Source organism: Eumetopias jubatus, unplaced genomic scaffold, assembly GCF_037043125.1.
Source record: "Eumetopias jubatus isolate StellerSeaLion01/CBP00866 unplaced genomic scaffold, mEumJub1_p1.0 scaffold_1, whole genome shotgun sequence".
NCBI classification, from domain to species: Eukaryota; Metazoa; Chordata; class Mammalia; order Carnivora; family Otariidae; genus Eumetopias; species Eumetopias jubatus.
The window spans coordinates 119,518,766-119,538,925 of NW_028274807.1; the positions used below are offsets into that span (position 1 = coordinate 119,518,766).

Here is a 20,160-nt window from a genome sequence, read left to right on the forward strand (position 1 = left end):
GTCAGGAGTGAGCCCCAGCTCTTCCCACGAGGCCCCACGGAGGCCCTCTGAGAGGAAGAGGGCAGGTGCATTGTGTTTCCAATGCCCCTGCGTGTGACTCCACTGTGGCCCATGGCGACACTCTCCTGACTGAGCCCGCGTTTCAAAGCCCCCTTCCTGCCCGCAGGACTTCCAAGAGTGAACCTACTCACGACTGTTCAAATGTGAACACCGCCGCCCCCCCCCCCCCAACACACACACTCAGAGCGGGGCCACAAAAACCGCTTTCAGCTGAAAGTCTGTTCCTTTCTGTGGCAAACAAAGGGTAGGAGCCAGTTTCTGAATGTCAAGATTCTGAATTGAATGGCCCAGCCTGTCGCGTAGCCTGGGCCTGGCCCGAGTGCAGGGACAGATGCGCTGTGCTCCACACACAAGGAGAGGTGGGACTGGGTCCCTCTAGGGTCAGGCTTCAAGGGGGTGGCCTCTCCTAGCCAGCCTCCCTCTATTCCAGCCAACTGTGACTAAGGTCTGGCTGCAGAAGGGAACAGAAAAGCTCGGCAGGTGGTGGGAGGCCAGTATATTCATATGCGCTTACTGAGCACCTACTATGTCCTCAGTTCCAAGGGGTACCACAGAGGGAGTCCCTGCCTCAAAGAACTATCACCCTCAGCCCTGGCAAGAGCAGCAACAGAACAGCAACCCACTCCATCATGGAACTGCCCTGGGCAGGTAAGGGCAGGTGACTCAGCGTGCTCACACACACCCTACGTAAGGACTGACCAGATTATACAATTCAAATGCTCCTAGTCCAGCACTGTGCTTGAAGCCTCCTTAACAGCAAATTAATGTGGTTCTACTGTACTTTAAACTAGAAACCAAATCATTCACAAGATTCATCAAGGGGCCCAAAAGAGCTCAGCACTGGACGTGGGTAAGCGTGGTAAGACCCACAGCCCCCTCCAGCACACCCGCCCCCAACTCTGAGCCACATGCTGGACCATGCTTCATTTCTGCCTCATTTCTAATCCTCACAGCAACTACGCAAGGCACATATAATTATTCCCACTGCACAGAGGGGAAAACAAAGGCTCAGGGATGTTAATTAGCCAGAAGGGGGCAGAAATGAAATTTAAATTGGAATCAAATGTTTATTCTCAAAGATTGGAAACTGCCTAAATGTCAAAAAAGTGGGGGTCTGAATAAAATAGTGATACAACCATACCAAGAAAACTTAGGCAGCTGTTAATAAAGAATGAGGCAACTCTATAGTAATCATATTAAATAATCACCAAGATCTATGAAGGGGGAAGGGAGATGCAGAGCAATGTTTACAGCATGATCACATTCATGTAAAATTTCTCTGTCATAAATTTCTGGAAGGACACATGCAAAACTATTAATGGTGGTTGCCAGCAGGGAGAGGAGCTGGGGAGCTAATGGGTGGGGGGATGGGTATTTCATTGTAATATTTAAATTTGTTGCTATGTGCACAGTTTGCCTTTCAAAAGTAAATGAACACATATTTTTAAAAAGATTTTATCTATTTATTTGAGAGAGAAAGATAGCAAGAGAGAGCATGAGCGGGAGGCAGGGGGATGGGAAGGAGAGGCAGAGGGAGAAGCAGGCTCCCCACCGAGCAGGGAGCCCGATGCGGGGCTCGATCCCGGGACCCTGGGATCATGACCTGAGCCGAAGGCAGATGCCCAACCGACTGAGCCACCCAGGCACCCCAAATGCACATATATTTTTAAGTCCCTCCTCTATCCATTTCCCTACACATGCCTCCTGGGTCACCATCCCTTGTCCTGAGTAACTCACTTCATCTCCACTTGGGGAAAGAAGGCACACATGTGGAAAAGTAAGTGAATTGGGTGGATGGGGGAGACCCGGTGCTGAATGAGGATGCAGGGGGCAGAGCCCTGGGCTGAGGGCTAGGGTGGGCTGGGGTCAGGGCAGAATGATAAGAGGGACCAGGCCTGGGTCGGGAGGGCCGAGGAGCTGCATCTCGATGTCAGGGAGGCTGGGAGGACCACGGCACCTGGGAGACACATGCGAGTCAAGCAGGAAGGCGGTGAGCTCAGTGCAGACTGGAGGATGTCTCTGGCAAGGGGACGGTGTCCTTGTACTCAGCCTGGTAGGAAACTCTCTCTGGCCTTCATCAATACCAGAAGCCCTGGCTGGCTGCCAGTGTCTTCTGCTGAGCCGCTGCGCCAATAAATACTTGTTGGCAGGTCAATTAAACCATCTAGGAACAACGGCTGGAAATACAGTTTTCCCGGCTCGATGCAGGTAGACAAGCCCTCTCTGCCAGTTAGGCCTGAGATCCTACGTTTCCCACTCTCTAACCCCCGAGAAGGAGCCCTGGCGCTGACACCTGCTCTGTGGAATCAGGCCCTACGTGGTGGGCAAAATGGAGTCAGGGCTGGCCCAGGCAGCAGGAGCAGGGCACAGGAGTGCTGATGGACTGGGGTGAAGCACAGCTCTCCTGCTGGCTACCTGCTTGGCCTTGAGCAAGTTCATGAGTTCTTTACCTCTCCAAGATTCCATTTTCCCATCTACAAAATGGAAATAACAGCAACACCCCCTGAAAGTTTATTGTATGGGTTAAGAAAAAAAGAGAGAGAGAGAGAAAAGAACACTTGGCCCAGAGCACAAAACATGGGTGGTATAAAAAAAAGCATAATCGTTATGACCCCCAAATCAAAGCTGCACAGGGCTCCAAGCCCACCTTTCTCTGTCTGGGGCTCCTCTCCACTTCCTGTGTCGCCCATACACCACTCACCACCCAAGATCTCCAAGACAGGAGACAAAGCTGTTCTGTCAAGCTTCCTGGCCTCCAACACGTGGCAGGGGGAGCCAGGGAGCAGAGGAGCAATTCCGGAAACCAGCCCGGAGCCGATTCCAAAGGCCTGGCCCACCTCACAACAGCGGGGCCAAACCTCACAGCGGTTGGGACATTTTTAGTGACATTCTCCTGTTAGCGACCAAAGCATGCCTGATTCACAGACACTGCTGGGCTGTCCTGATGCAGCTAACTTTTCAGAACACCCCGTGGAGCTCTGTGCTGAGCCGAGAACTTTGAGGGCTGGGGATGAAAGCTGGAGGGAGGAGATCGGCCAGAACAGCATCTCAGGGTCTCACCCAGATCCACTGCTGAAGGAAAGGTCCAGTTGGCTGCGTGACCACCCAGCCCAGTGGAGCAGTCTCTCCTGTTCCTTCCCTTCCTGCCCCCTCTGCAAACATCTCCACAAGGGGCCCATTGGGCCAGTGTGCCTCATTTTGAATATCCTGGTTCCCCCCATTACTAGCTGTGTGACCTCGAGGAACTGACTCAAGCTCTCTGTGCCTCAATGTCTTCACTGTAAAATGAGATAATACAGGCATTTGCTGAAAGAGTAGTTGCAAGGATTAAATGAGTGAAAATTTGTAAAATGCTTAGCACGAAGGCCAGCGCAGACTAAGCAGTACGTAGGAGGTAGGTATGGGTGGTGTGTTATTATTGCTGTTATCACTTGGGCTGTGGACCTGGTCATCCGGAGGCAGCTTGCCCGCTCGCCCAATCTCCCCCCTGGGCATCCTGCAGCTCTTTGCGGTAAACCCTGAGATGCAGACCTGCTCTACTCCATGCCATGGCTGAAGAACGCATTTGCAACAGGAAAACATGCTTCTAGGAGCTCTACCCCCAACGAACACATGTTCACAGTTAAATGCGGTTAGTCCTTTTTGAGTCTTGCTTTCATAGTCATAAAAATTCAAACACTGAGAAAAGGATATCCATCAACTTGCTTCCATCACATTAGAGGAGAAGCTTCTATTCAAGCCACTTTTGGTGTATTCTATAGGTGAAGCTCAGGACCTGGCTCAGCTCGCCTAGTTAATGAAAGCCGTGAGCACCAATGGCTGTGTGCTCTGTGCCTGGAGCTTTATCATGCCCATTCTACAAGGGAGAACACTGAGGTTCAGAGAGAGGAGGTCATCCTTGTGCCCAGCCTTCTGGTGAGCACTGGGGCCAGAGTCGAATACGGTTTGTGAGGGGCCTTGGGCATACTTCTCTCCCCAGTGATCTTCTGGGGAAGCAACCCCAGAGAGCAGCCCTGCCTTTCTGTTCCGCAGTCTGTCTCTGACGGTGCTTCCCCACATCCCTGTCAGGTCTGAGTGTGGAGACTTGACATCATGTCCACAACCAATGTTGGCTCAGAATTTTCATGTACAGAACCCCACCTTGGGTCACCTTCCCTGCCCAGGGACTCCCTAGGGCCAAATCCTTCCCGGTGCCCAGGGATGCCCCTGGTGGACATCAGCCCAGGTCACGGGCTACAGGCATCATGCAGTCCCCTCCCAACCAGCCCCGATCAGACTCCACCGTGGCACGTCCTATGGCCCACTCTGCAGTCAGGGTTTGTCCTAGGCTGACCATGGCCTTTCAAAGCCCAGAAAAGCTGAGGTCCCCCTCTCTGCCATCATATCCTGCCCATAATAGAGAACATTACTCCCATCTGGAGAATAGGCCAGTGCCACAGCAGACAAGCCAATCCTGACACGGAACGACAGATGCTACAGGCTTGCCTCACGTGACATCTTGTCCTTCCCTTGCCTCCTGACGAGCATTCCAGCTTCAGCCAAACTCAAAAATCACTGCAAGTGGGGAGGAGGGTGGAATAGGCCAAGTTTCAGCCACACCAACCTTCTCCAGCCACCTGAAGGATCCCAGAGCTCAAAATGCCCCAAGAACAGCTGTCCTTTCCCACCCAGCTCCCCACCAACATTGCACCAAGGAGGATACCATGGCTTGACTGCTCCTCAACCTAACATGCCTGGGGGAGCCACTGGCCAGCCTCTTTAGCACCTTAGCTTTGTACCTGAAAACCAAGCAACAGATAATAGCTGAGTGTGAACCAATACTCAAGAGGAAGTGCATCTTGGGGGCCCAAATGTTGGCTCAGGGAGCTCCTGCTGGCTATTAATGCCAGCCACCATATAGTTGGTACCACCATACCGATCTCACAGCAGCTATGAAAGGGACCTGATACTGTCCCATTTTACTGATAAGCAAAATGAGTTGTAAGGCATTGGAATGACTCACCAGAGACACAAAACCATTGAGCAGTGGTGATACAGTTGGCACTAAGGCGTGTCAGACTCCAAAGACTTGTATGCCAAGTCCACTCTTCTGCTGCCATGATAAATTCTGGCAAGTAAATTTTCCAATTCTGCTTGAAAAGAGTGTTTGTTGTTGCTGTTGGTTTTCTCAGTACTGGGGTTTGCCTCGCCCCCATGTCTATGAGGGTTCCAGACATTCTCCACAAGGCACTAGGATGATTAAACTAGCCCTTCTCAGGACAAACTCATCTGCTCCTAGATCTAACTGGTTAATCAGAGAAAACAGAACAACACTTTGCCATGAATGGCAATCTTCATCTAACAACCATGAAAATGAAATCTGAGGAAGAACGTCGCCTGTTACACCAGAGAGATGAGCATACCATTGGGGTGCCTGGGTGGCTCAGTCAGAGAGATGAGCATACTGGCCACATTCTGCTGGCCCGCCACCCTTGAAAACAGCCAACCTGCCCTACGCTCGAGGTAAATATAAATTTTACTTGAGTAAAATCTTGTTCTTGACTTCTTTTCTGGGGTGGTACTCTCGGTCTCTCAACTGAAGCGGGGGGAGCATGGGAAAAGAATAGGCTTCGGAGGCTGACAGACCTGGGTAGGCGTTGGTTCTCAGTAGCTCTGCTCTTCTGTTTTCTCTCTGAAATGGGGGCAATTATAGCTCTCATCTGACATGAATAAACTGGAATTCTGGCTGTAAGCACCTGCCTCTGTGAGCTTCATCAGGGGCGTGGCAGGAAGTGTCATGTGTGGATGAGCCCGCAAGGCTCCTCTCAGCTGGTGGCCATGCATGGCTCTGGGCAGAGGCCACCCTGCATCCCTGAGGGACTCCCTCCTGAAGCCATAACCAATTTTGTTGCCATGATTTTTAAGCTGCCTCACAGCACGATGGTGCCTGTTAAATGAGAGGAGGCCTCAAAGCTGCCAGGGATCATCCCCCAGTAGCCTGGGGGCTTGTCTACAGCCTGCAAGGGGGTTTTGTTTGCCCACATGGTGTTTTCAGCAGCTGCCAACTTCAAAAATGGGGCTCTTTCACACAAATCTAGATTCCTGGGTCCTCTTGGAAAAAAGCAAAAGATTCTACAACTTCGGGCTCTCATTCCCAGGAGGTAATAATCAGCTAGAGATGAGGGCCAGGTGACCCCTTTTAACAGACTTCACCAGGGAGAGCTGGAAATTGGGTGTTCAGTCCCTGCCTTCAGTAGGCGGTCAACAAATGATAGTTGTTATTATCATTACTTATTATTTATCAGTAACTCAGAGTACACGGCATTCAAGTGCAGGCACTATGCCTTCTACTGTCACCCTCCTCCTGCTGTGAGCTTGAGGCCTGGCACACAGGAGACATCAACTTGTATGACCCTTATGCAGACAGCAAGATTCATGATTAGTATCAACACAGGAAGCCCTTATTAGGTGCCAGTCGCTGGTCTAAGCACTTCACGTACATTATCTTAGTTGCTCCTCACAACAGCCCTGACCAAGATTACTATCCTTGTACCACTTTTGCAGGTGGGAAAACTGAGGCACAGCGCAAGACCACCAAGCCAGTAAATGAGAGATTCCCAGAGTTCACATCCTCTACCCGGCAGGGTCGACCCCGAGTGACAATGGAGGGGGGGGCCTCCCCTGCTCCCCGCCGCCCTCCCCTGCTCCCCGCCGCCCTCCCCAATGCCTCCGGTGACAGGCAGCCTCTGGAACCCCTGGCCCTTCCCCCCCCACCCCCGCCCCCGGACTGGGCACTTACGGTCAAGGCCGTTGATGTAGCGCATGGTGACTTCGCAGTGGCCCCACACGGCACTCACCACCGGGTACAGCTTCTTACCCTTGAGGCCACGGAAGGCGACGCCCAGGTACTGGCCATCCACGACGAAACTGAGCGTGCCCTCGTCCATGTCCAGCACCACGAGCAGCGAGTCAGGCAACGCGAAGGCCTCCTCGGGCCCCAGGAAGGCGGGGTAGGCCACTCCGGGCCTGTTCTTCCCATCGTGGTAGAGGCGGCTGCGGCCCAGGTCCCAGCCCCACGACTCGGCGTCGCTGCCCACCAGTGCCGTGTAGCCCACCGAGTGCAGAGGAGCCCGAGCTGTGGCCACACCAACTACGGCGTGGGTGCCACGCTGCCGCGCCGGCCAGTTGATCTGCCAGGCGTGCAGGCCACGGGCATGGCCCACCTTGCCACGGATGCCATCCGTGCTCTGGGCCACCGGGTGCCGGTGGAAGGTGAGCCGGTCGTCATCCTTGACGAAGACATTGAGCGAGCGGTCCTCGGGGTTCCACGCGTGCCGCAGCTGCACTGCGGGCCCCGCAGCGGGCATGTCCAACAGCTGGTCCAGCCGCGCCGGCCGCCCCGGGTCCGCCCCCTGCAGCTCCCGCTTGGCCGGCCGCAGCGCCGGCTCCCGCACCTCCACCGACTTGAGGCTCCCGGAGAGCTTCTGGCCCATGGTTCACTGCCGGGAGGGGGCCGTTGCAGGCCACCGCTACCTCGTGGGAGCTTCCGCTCCCCACAGCCAGGGATGGGCCGCCGGGCTGCGTACCAGACTTCTGGACCGTATACCTCCACAGCCTCTGCCGGGCTGGGGCAGGGGCCCAAGCTCCTGGAAGAAAGCAAAGGGCACCGGTTATGACAACAGCATCAATAGCCACTTATGCCCCTCTAGAGGCTGGGTCCTTTGCGTACATTAATGAGAACAATCAAGTAATATAACGATATCTGGTATTAATCTAGTACTTTCCATATGCCAGACACTGTTCCAAACAGTTTACATTATCATTTAATCCTTAAGTCCTCCCTGTAAGACATGTACATTATTATTCCCATTTTATAGTTGAGCAAACTAAAGAGAAAGGCTAAGTAATTAGCTAAAGTCCCACAGCTAATAAGGTGCTGAGCTCAGATTCACATTGAGATCATCTGGCGTCAGAGTCCATGTTCTACTCTTCCAGTAATCACAGACAATTTTATTTTAGAAATAAGGACTGAGCCTAGAGGAGTAAAGTGATTGACCCAAGACCGCAGAGACTGGAGAAGAACCCAGGTGTATTTTGTCCCAGGGACAAGGCCTGTGCCGAGGCTGAGGGGACACGGGTCCAAGGACACAGGGATGCAGAAGTATAGGGTGTGGCCCGTTGGTTCCCACCCCGGCTTCCCTGGGGAGCTTAAATAGTCTCTAAAGTGTAGCCAGCCTCAAGAAAGAGGACAGAGTGAGGAACCCGCAAAATCACCCAGGGACATGAGCATGGACACAAGACAACCACCTGAGGATGGGGTGGAGTCTCCATGGGAAGGTGAGTGGGAGGCGGGGGATAAGGGGGCTAGTGTCCAGGCTCTGGAACCAGGTAGAACTGCATCCAAATCCCTGTCTCCATCTCTAAGCTGTTTGTCCAAAGAAAGGTCTCTTAGCCTCTCTTAGACTCCGGTTTCCTCATCTGTAAAAGGGGGGTAAATGATGCCCTCTGCGTAGTGTGGTAATCTGCGAGACAATATAAAGGGCCAAGCCTGAGACTCTGTGGGCAAGGTTTTCCTCTCTGGCTCTATCCTCTGGGCATCCCACAAGTACCCCTTCCCTTTGGATGGGCCTGCTCTTTCTTTGGGCACATAAACACTGGTTAACAACACTGACCCTGGACAACCTCCTCTGAGGCAGGATCCTGGTTTCCAGGCAGGAGGATTTGGCCACCATCTCTAGGAGGCCAGCCAGAACCCAGGGTGCTTGAGCTGCTTGGAAAGCCCTGCATGTGAGGAAAGATGGAGAGGTGAGCCCTGCATCCAGTCCAGAGCACAGGCGTGTGCACTTCCCTCTGGCCTAAGAGCTGCTGGGTTCTGAACAACCTCCCCCAAGACAGACCAAAAGGCAGGCATGTTTCATGCCCTGCCCTGTCTGGCCACAACCTCCCACCCAAATAGTGGCACACTCCCAGGCACAGTCCAAGGGGGGAAGGAAAGGACCCTGCTGCCGCACAGCACACCAGGTATACCACGGATTCCTTTTTCACTCTCCTATTTTATTCTCAACTCCCATTTTCTTTCTTTTCTATTTGCAGACCCCAGCTTTAGTGCATGCCAACCTGATCCTGAGCACCCTGGCTAATGTTTAATCTGGTGGAAACCAGAGCACGTAAAAATGTGCAACACTAGACACTCCTAAGATAGCAGGATACAGTTACTCCTTTTCGTATCCCAAATCACCTAAAATAAAGGAGAAAGAGCAAGAGAAATGTAAATGTTATCTTCAGCGAAACTAGAACACATTTGTAACCCAAACCACAACTTCTAAGGAAAGACTGCCAAGAACAGTAAAGGGCTGCCAAAAGCAGTGAAGATCCAACGGGGGCGAGAGAGCACCTGTGGCCGCAGATCTCGGATAAAGTTGGCAGAGCCCACCAGTAGCTGGCCCTCCCTGATGGAAAAAACCAACGGTTCCCAAACAGAAGAGCAGGAGCTGCCTCGGACACCTGAGGCTAAAGGAGGGCAGGGCTAGCAAAGGAAACCTCAGGCTGCCATCATGGCAGGAAGCAGTGTGTCTATGAGGCAGAGCAGGAGGAGGGGCCTGCACTGGGGGAAGCCCCTGGCTACAGATCTCTGCTGCCTGGGCAGAAGGAGGCCAAAAGAAATCATGGCCATAGTCCTGGGAACAAAATTGCCACGAACCAGGGAGCCATCATCCCGTTCTCCTAAGATACTTCCTGGCCTTTCCTCTACATAAATCCACTGCAAAATGTCGATCTAAAGAAGCTTCTCCTCTTCAAAGGGGAACAAGCACAGGATAGAGACAAAGATGCTTACAGGAGAAATAAAGGAGGAAAGGGGGGGGGAAGGCAAACCAAGCAAATTCACCAGGAAAAAAGCTGTCACAAAGCATATAAAAATTGTGACTAAATTTGTAAACTAATTTTGTAATCACTTATTTCAGAAGGGAGACAACTAGCACAGTCTTAAAAAAAGATAAAATGCATCTTACATAGTTATAAACATCCGGAAGGACTGAAAATAAAATACAAACCTTCTAAATTGTCAGAAAGAACACAAAATAAAACAGACCACACAGTGAAAGATTTTGCTGTAAGAAGCAATAGAAACAATAACACAAAGACATAAAATATGATAGTAAACTAAGCCAGAAATACTAGCTATGTCAATGAATGGCCATGGTAAACTACACACACACACACACACACACACACACACACACACACACACAAAGTCTAAGATTGGAAATCAAGATAAAACTCCCAACTGTATGCTACATATAAGAGATATCTCCAAAGCAGAGAGACTCAACAGTATTAAAGATCTAACACACCAAGTAATAGCACCAAAATTCACTGCAAAAGCTACAGCAAATACAAGGACAGACAGATACACAGTAGAGGCAGGTAACTTTAATGTACCCTTTTTAGCTTATGACAGGCCAATGAGCCAAATTAAGTAAAGACATAAACAAATCAAAATTGCATAACTAATAAGATAGGTCATTTCCCATTTATTAGGCTACAAATAAACCATACACAAAAAAAGCAGAGATAATAGAGAATCTACTAACAAAAGAAAAACTAAAACCTAATCACAAAATTATGATACAGAATCCTACCACTTGGATATTTTTTAAAACTCTCTTCTAAACAACTCAAAAAAATCTATATAGATTTTGCAGAATATAGAAAGAGTGAGAATAACAAAACACATCCCACATCTTAGAGCCTGTGGGATCCTACTAAAGTAGATCATGACTGGTGTACTTATACTAATAAGTATAAAAAAATGAAAATAATGAATTAAGTATAATAAAATAGAAAATAGAATAAAAAGGTCTGAAAACTAGTTCTTTGGGAAAAAATACCACATAAACAAAACAAAACCAATAAAACATAAAAACTCTCTAATGCAATCATTTAATCTACCATATTATATTATCTATTATAATATTATTATATCATTATCATGTTGATAGTATGTCATGAAATAACATAACAGGATGTAATGAAACAGTACTTTGTCTCTATGGTCTTCTTCCACAAAAACCCATAACCCCAGTCTAATAATGACAAAGACATAGGATAATTTCCAGTGGGAGGCATCCAACAAAAGACTTGACCAATACTCCTCAACACTGTTAAGGCCATTGAAGACAAGGAACAGCTGAGAAACTGTCACAGCCAAGAGAAGCCCAATGACAACCAAATTTAATATGGTGTCCTGGAACAGAGAAACAATACTGGGTGAAAACTAAGGAAATCTGAATAAAGCCTGGCCTTCAGGTAACCATATATCAACACTGGTTCATTAGCTGCAATAAATGTACCATACTAATGGAAGATTTTAATAATAGGAAAAACTAGGTGTGAGTATATGGGAACTCTACCTACTTTCTGTGTAGTTTTTCTATAAATCTAAAAATATTCTAAAAATTAAAGTCCATTAGAAAACATTAAACCACTTTTTAAATTCTAGAAAATGTTAAAAAATGTACAAACTTAAAAATCACCACCTGACTCATTAACCAGATGTAAAACACTATTAGCATTTGGATTATTTCATTTTATCTTTTTTTTAATTTACAAAAATTAGTGAATTTTCTTTCTATTTATATGTTGGCTAACTGAATTTAAATTAAAAAAAATAAAAAAAATTAAAATTGGCGTCATGGGCCTTTATTTAGGTTATTTCACCTAAAATTAAACAATTCACATTTTTACATATTACTAAATATATTTTAAATGCAAGCCTTTGATGACTAAAATAAAGAAACAATAAAACCTATCAACCATTTAATCTAATCATTTAAGGGGGAGAGAAGACCCAACCATAAGAAATAGGAAACGAAAATGGGAAACAATCAAGTTGCATAGCAAAAAGCACTCATAAAAGAGGTTAGACTAGCTTGTTGTCTTTTTTTTTTAAGATTTTATTTATTTATTTGAGAGACAGAGAATGAGAGATAGAGAGCATGAGAGGGAAGAGGGTCAGAGGGAGAAGCAGACTCCCCGCTGAGCGGGGAGCCCGATGCGGGACTCGATCCCAGGACTCCAGGATCATGACCTGAGCTGAAGGCAGTTGCTTAACCAACTGAGCCACCCAGGCGCCCTAGCTTGTTGTCTTAATATGGGGAAATACTTAAGACACAAATTACAAATATATGACAAACTACTATAAACTGAAGAGAAGACCAACCCACATACAGAATGTGAAAGATACAACAAATAGTTCACACAAAAAGAAAAACAAATGGCTCTTTTGAGAAGATGTTCTACCAAGTGCATAATAAAAGAGAAACAAGTTAGAACTACAATGAAATGCCAGTTTTGTCTATCAGATCAGCAAAGCTCAAAAAATTACATAACACCTTCTTGGAGAAGCAGACAGGCTCATACATTGCTAACCTGAAGGTAAAATGGTGTAACCTCTGTGGACGAAGAATTAGCGCTGTCTCTCAGAATGGCAAGTGTACATTCCACTTCCAGTATTTATTCAGTATTAAATGTGCAGAGCTACATACATATGTATAATACATCATACACATATATTATGTATCATATATAAAATACATGTGTATATCAAATATTATATATATATACATAGGCAGCATTTTTTGTAATAGCAAAATATTGGAAAAAACCCAAACTAAAGCCAGGTTAAATAAATTTTGGTAAATCATGTGATGGAATACTATGCAGTTGGAGGACAGAATGTACTGACATGGAAGATTCAACAGAGAGATGAAGCTGAACAAACAAGGTGCAGAACATGCTGTGTGGTATGCTGCCATTACTGTGGAGGGAGGGGGGAGGGGGAAGAGGGCAGAGGTAGGGGAGTGAGGTGGCGGTGGGGTCTCTAACCCAAAGGGCCCAAATGGAAATGAGGACCAGTTGTGTCTACAAGAAAGCTGGACCCTGTAGTTCAGTTAACAAGACAACTTGTTTTTTCCTCTATTCACCTTGAAGCTCCATTGCAACCTTCACCCAGCCCTTGAGCCTCAACCAATTATGAAAAATAAGCATGATAACGTGTGAGTGGTACAGGGTGTGTATGGGGGATTCAATGAACAGAACCAACACTCATCCGGGGTCATCTCTGTAAGTCTGTACAGTCTGCCCTAGCGCATCAGACTGCGAGGGGGTTGGAATCTGACACTTTTATAATTCACTTAAAGGCACCTTATAGTCCCATTCTAGCAGACCGGGAAACTGAGGCGCCAAGCAGCCTGAGCAAAGTGACAGCGGGGCTGTTCCCATCCTGAACACAAAGTCCCCACTACGTGTGCTTTCTCCATCACTAACCATAGGTATCTGCACTCTGTTCCAGGTGGCCTCACAGCTGCTTCACAGGAACTGGAAGTCACGTGCCCCTTTATCCAAAACAGGGGACAGGTGCAGAGAGGGTCCCAGCAAGTGGAAGGACTGAGATGGACCCCAGGGCCATGGGAGGGCAGGCCCATGCTCTCCCACTTTCCTCCGCACTGCTAAGGACGGGGCTTCTGCATGATGCCAAATGTGTTCAGTGCTGTGTGGCCCACAGGGGACATGTCTAAGGGCAACTGCTTTACTCTTGTACACAACCAGGCCAACTTTGGAGTTGTTGCTATTGAAGAGACACCCTCAATGTGTTTGAAAGCAACAGCCAAGCCACATCCCCAGAGGAGACCCACGCTGGGTCACTGAGGGCCTCAAGGCCTCTGCCCCATCAGTGGCAGCTGGGGATCCCAGAGGCTGCCCACACCGGGGGCGAGGCAAAGCAGACCTACAACAGACGGCCCCTTTGCTGCTCACCCCACGACAGGGCCCGATCGGAGTGCTCATGTCCACTAATGGAAAACTAGCAACCGCGGCATGTAACGAAGGGCAGAGTTTGAATGCCCGGCTGCCCACTGGGCCCCGGCAAGGATGTAAGCTCTCTGAGACTCACCTGAAAAGTGCCACTAACTCTGCTAACCTTGCCCGCCTTTGCAAGGATGTCTGTAAAGTCTGGAATGGCACAGGGCACCGAGGAGCTGCCCGGGAAATGTGACGCGCTCCTTTAAACTGCAGATGTTCTCCGACACTGCCATTTCAGCCCCTGAACGCATCCTAAAGAAATGACCATGGGTGTGTGCTAGGATTCAGCTACAGAGCAAAGGCCAGAGTGGTTCATAGCAGCAAAGAATGGAGGTCAGTGCACATGCTCAACAATAGGGGACTATGTCTTAGCTTCTAGCCCAGCTCCTGGTCTGGAGTCGGGGCTCTATTCTGCTCTCACCTTCCCTGTTATCTCCTCACTGCCTCTGCAGTCCTTGCCCCAGGGAAGTTCCAGCTCCTATGGTCCCCTTTAACTGGTCACTGAATAACAAATGAATAAAAGACAGGCTAAATAATTTGGTTTTAGTCCCACGGAAACTGTCAAGGGCAATGGTCAGGATCAGGATGGAGGGACAGAAGGACCAGCTGACTCCAGGCCAGAGCTGGGAGGAAGGAAGTTAGTAACACAGTCTCAAATCCTAAACCCGGGCTACAGGTCCGTCTTCATGTCTTTGTCCAGGTGGGTGGAGCTCTTAGTCCTTCCTTCTTCCTCTCCCCAATCCTGCCTGACAGCTCCACCTTCTCCAGGAAGCCTGCCCTGATCCACCAGGCCTTGAGGAACCTGCCCCACAACTCTGTCCACCCAGAGCTGGCCTGAGCTCTCTCTGGTCCTGCTGATCTGTTTTTCTTTCTACCTTGAGGGGTGTTCCTCTGAGCACAGGAAGCTTTCGCCTGGGCTTCTCTGCTCCCAGCAGCCCAGACACAGGCAGCATGTTTTAAAGACAGGGTAGAGTATATGTATGAGAGTGGGGAGGTAGCCCTGAGCTTCAGGGAGGTCTCATTTTCTGCTCTTTTTTAGAGGATGTAGTCAGGAGATGGGAACACGGGCCCTTGTTCTGCCCCTAACAGTGTCATCTCCTCTGAGCAGCGGACTCTTGGCTGTCACCAGTCTGCCCCTTTGCTAGATACTGCCGTGCACGCTTCCTGCCTCAGTCCTCACCTATTCACTCAACAAACACTTAGAGGATGGCTGCCACGTGCCACACCCTGTGCTGCTGGGAGCTGGGGATAGAGCAGGAGCCCCGTCAGACTCAGTCCCTGCCTTCTCTTTTCAGCCAGAAGGAATGGGTCCCTGTCACGTTTCTCTTCTTTTCTCCACCACAGGCCAGGCACAGAGGAGCTACAACAAAGTCCAAATTAAGCTATAGCAATAGTGTCATCTCTCAACCCAATAAGCAGAAGGCACACTGCACACTGCCTAATGGTGCCCCTGTCCCATTCCCCCCAAACCACACTTAATTTCTTAGTTTATGCTTGGATGGGATGCTTAATGACATTATCTGGAAGGGTCCGCCCCGGGGCTTCAATGATGGCTGAGCAAGAAAACAAAAACCCAAATTGCCAGTTGCCCTCGCGGGGACCCTGGTGGGGTGTGGCAACTCGACAGAGAAATGAGGAAACATGAAGTGTTGAAGCTGCATCGCTGAAGGAGCCTCAGCAGTCTGCAAAATGTGACGTTCAGTCTTTAGAGGCACAGGACCAGAAATCCCATTCTCAGAGGCCCGGCTGGCTGGGCTCACCCAGGCATGGGGTCGGCCTGGAGACAGACGCTGCAGGAATTGGAAATGACTGGGTGAGCTGCCCTCCCCTCAGGGTGGCCTTTGGCTTCAGACTCAGGGGTGGGTATGGATTTCACTCCTTCTTTTAACCAACAATAATGCTGCCTCCCTCGGGACCTGAGGCTATGGGAAAGTCTAAAAGCAGATCGCTTCCCTCTAGGGAGAGCTCACACCAAAGGGATCACACCCAGTGACAGGTCTGAATAATGGCAAGAACTGTAAAAAACAGTGCAGGCTGATACCATTTGAATTCCTTTAATAGACTCATATTGCTTTCAAATATATACTACAGCATTTGTAAAATGCAAAGCTAATCTAATCATACCCCGGCTTACAATCCTTCACAGCAGGATGAAGTGCAGACTCCTAACCCTAACCTCCCACAGTGCTCCCCTGGCCCACCCTCCTCCGCAAACCCCTTCACTGCATTTCCACCAAACTGCCAGAATTTTCCAACAGGCACACGTAAGCCCGCACATCCCTGTCCTAACACACTGCTGCCTTCCTCCCTTCTCTCTCCCTGCACACCCCCACATGCCCCCACATCGGGGTAATTCAGCTCGGGTATCAACACCTCTGGGGAGCCCCCTCCCCTGCTCGCAGAGCCGCCGGGCTTGTCTCCACCAGACTTATCACAGGAGGCCGTCCATCTCCTTAGCTGCCTCTCTCCCGCCAGCTAGGAGACAACTCGAGAGCAGGGCTGGGTCTCCTCACTGCAGTCCCAGGACTCCCGGATGGCACTGGCTCAGAGCAAGTGCTAGGCGAACGGCTACACGAGCGACGCACAAGCCGGAGCAAATGAGCAAAAGAAGCTCCACAGAGGCATGAGCTGGGAGTACGGAGCGCCACGAGCTCGGCCAATCCATTTACCATTTTCATTCCTTCCGTTTTTGCCTCTGTACCATGGTGCCAATGATACCTAGGGCTGAACCTGGTTTGCTGGGATGTTTTTGAGATTTTCTTCGCACAGATATTAAGTCGAGGGGCTGTTTTATTAAAAGATGCTCATTCAGCACAAAACCACCAATGACAAATGAACTAAAGAGCCTCCAAGATTTTGTCCACAGACGCCCATTATCTTTTTCCCTCTAGACACATGATTGGAGCTCACGCTACAACTGGCTGGGCAAGTCATTTCTTCCCCAGAGCTCACCAAGAGAGCCATCTGTCCAGTTCCAGGTGGGACCGTCTCCCGCCTGTCTTCCTAGAGTGCAAATCAATGAGGCTTCCCCGAGCCTCTCCTTCTTGTGGGGTTTCCATGGGAATCCTCCCACGCGCGACTGAGCCAGGAGCCCCCAAGGCAGAAGCTCAGGCTTTCAGCCAGCACGGAGAGCAGAGGATGGGATGAAGGAGGTTGCTGGGCAGAGACCAGGCCAGCATGTTCTATCTACAAGGTCATTTGAAAGAGACACACCTCCGAGGCAGCAAGGCCAGAGGCCTGGTCACCCTGCAGCTGCCCCTGCACCCAGAGGGCGGCCCCAGGCACATGTGGCTTGTTCTGGGGGGCAGCTGTGAGGCCCAGCGTGGCTCGGCCTACAGCAAAGCTGCAATACAGGCGGTGGGGGAGGGCGCTACACGTTGGGACCCTCCTGGCGAACTTTCTAGGAGGGAAACACAATAATCTTCATGTCTAGCCCCTCATTTGTCTCCCATTTATTTGGTGTAACTGGTTGTGGGAAACTCAGGATGCCTGAAAGAAAAGTAAATTTATTCATGCCTCAGGCTTGATCCAGGAGATCATGATAGGCACCTGCTGGGATTTCCGAAGGTCCCTCTATGAAGCCTGAGGTGACTCTGGGAGCACTTTTGAGATACCAGGGAGTGGACAAGAGGGGAAAAGGGGCTGGTGAGGAAGCGGGGAAACAGGGAGACCTGGGAGAGAGAGAGAGAGAGAGAAGAGAAGGAGGGCCAGGTGAAAGGGAGCCCCTGGCCGCAGGAGTCTGTGTGATTAACCTATCTCTGGCTGAGAGCAGAGCCATCGCGGAGGGCCTGGCTAACTGGAACAAGCTTGGCTCCCTCCTGGAGAAGGCAGGGCTCCAGGCTCACCATCAGTGATATTTCTCAGCACTAAGCCAGGTGGGTGACTTTGGAGCTGCTCTGGGCTTCTCCCTCTGTGCACGCATGGAGGTCCAGAGCTCACGGCAGCTTCCTGTCACCTCCTGGCTCCAGGATGCACCTTGGCTGCCCCATAAAGGGGGCGCCCCCTAAGTCACATCTTCAGGTTCTGCTCCTCTTCTCTCACTTCTGGCCTCTGCAGATTCTTCCAAACTGGGTCTCCAGCCCTGCCTTCTCTCCTCAGCACCAGAACCCTCTTTCTGGAAGCTTCTAACCACCATCAGATTAGGTGCTCCTTCAAACCACCTTGTAAAGCCAGCTGGCCTCTTTCTACCACAAGCCTCTCCCTGGGGAGTGGGGAGGAGCATGCTTACCCTCTCCAGATGTCAGACATCTGGGGACCCACTGGCCCCTCAGAATCTACATGTCCTGGGCTGAACCTCAGCTTCATCCCTCTCCAGCATACCACGTTCCTCTCTGCACACCCCTGTTTCTGCCGTGGATCTCCCCATCTCTCCATCTCTCTTACTGAGTGCCTTCAACTCCCCTTTAGCTCAGATGTTGCCTGGATTACTACAGTGGTCTCCTAACAGGGCTCCTTGATTCAGTCTGTGTCCCCTAAGGCCCCTTCCAAGCTGCCCAGGGATAAATCTGACCAAGCCACCACCCATCTTCTCATTCACCTCTCCAGGTGGCTTCTCAGCGGGAAGCTGCACCTCATAGCTTGGCACAACAGTCCCCAAGACCTGCTCCTGCTTAGTTCTCCCACGCTGCCTCCCAGCATGGCCCAGCTCAGAGAAGCCAGGCCAGCCTCCCCTAAGCACTGCATTTTGTCCATACCTTGTTGTCCTGGGAGCCTTCCCACCTTCCCTCGCCCGCAGGCAGGCCGGGCACCCTCTCTGCCAGCCCGCCATCTCCCTGCATCCCCGTTCTTGTTGCCTTCCGCACTGCATGCCGCGCTTCTTGCTGGGAGAGCCAGCATCCAGCTCTCCCCTACCTCCTGCCAGCATCCAGCCAGCACCTGCTACCTCTGGCTAGGTGAGAAACTACCCGTTGGGTTGAAGAAGGGGCATCTACTCCACATCTCTTGTACAATTTGCATTTTTAACAACAAGCATTTTCTCCCCCGTCACAATTAAAGTACACATATGGAATGGGGACTGAGTTCTAAACTCAGTATGTGAAGCAAAAATCACATGCGGTCAACACTGCCCCGGAAAGGTCCACAAGGCCCAGGATATCTGATTTGGGTGGGCCAACCCCTTTCCCAAAGAGTTCAGCACAGACAAGTGTTTTTTCCCACAGCCTCCGTACTTCTTGAGCGGAGCAGCAGCAGATAAACTAGCTGACTTATTTAGGAACCATGTTTTATTTAAAAATGCGTTGATATTTTATGTATTTTTTGCTGTGGGTCTTCTTTACCAAATATGTATGGTTATGTTCACATAAATTAAGTGCACACATTTATGTACTTGTTTTTTTTAAGATTCTACTTATTTGAGAGAGAGAGATTTAGAGAATGAGCAGGGGGAGGGGCAGAGAGAAAGAATCTGAAGCAGACTTTCCACGTTGCGCGCAGAGCCCAACATGGGGCTCGATTCCACAACCCAGGAGATCATGACCCGAGCCAAAAAGAAGAGACAGAGGCTGAGCCACCCAGGCACCCCTGTGTACTTATTTTTTTAAATGACTATAAAGCAGAAACTTCTGGTCACTTCACTCCAGGTCCCACCACCCTCTGGATTTTCCACATTGAATGGCCTGTTCTAGCCAGGGAGTTGTCCGAGACCCTTTGTTCTTACACCAACAGAGAAGAGACCTTTCAAGAGCCTGGCTATGTGACAACAGGCCAGGCAACTCAGGGAGAATTGAGTAGCCCCCATATGGTGATTTAACTGGGTCTCTTCACAGAGGGATGAGGAACTCTGTACTGGCCGAGGTCATGGCCATTTCCCGGGAGAGGAGTGAAGCCCCTCCCAGGACAGGCCTGCGCAAGTGAGGAGAAGAAGTGAGTCTTAAGAAAAGGGAAGAGGGGCTGCTGGGTGGCTCAGTCGGCTAAGCAACCAACTCTTGACTTCTGCTCAGGTCGTGATCCCAGGGTTGTGAGATCAAGCCCTGCTCAGCACTTAGTCTGCCCGAGATTCTCTCTCTCCTCTGCCCCTCTAAAAAAAAGAAGAAAAGAAAAGAAAGAAAAGCGAAGAGGAAAAGTAGGGGAAACAGCAAATGAAGTCCTTTGAGTGTTGCAGCAAAACTAGAAAGGCCAGGGAATGGAAGGCAATGAGAGAAGAAAATGATGACAAAGGGAGAAGGCGGCAGTAACCAGACCTGGAAGACCCCGGGGTGTCTAGAGTTTACTGCAGGGCAGCCTTGCGGGGGTTCTAAGTTAGACAGGGCTTTGATTGATTGA

At 50.0% G+C, this 20,160-nt stretch overlaps 1 protein-coding gene across 1 annotated transcript in view; it reads right to left on the bottom strand.

Annotated features, from left to right (window-relative positions):
* The window catches only part of SPSB4 (splA/ryanodine receptor domain and SOCS box containing 4), a 59,251-nt gene extending 51,719 nt beyond the window's left edge, over positions 1-7,532 (bottom strand). The window contains exon 1 of the mRNA XM_028099031.1: positions 6,839-7,532. Coding sequence (XP_027954832.1) covers positions 6,839-7,532 — 694 coding nt within the window. The remainder of the gene's footprint in view (positions 1-6,838) is intronic.
* Between the last annotated feature and the right edge of the window lie 12,628 nt (positions 7,533-20,160).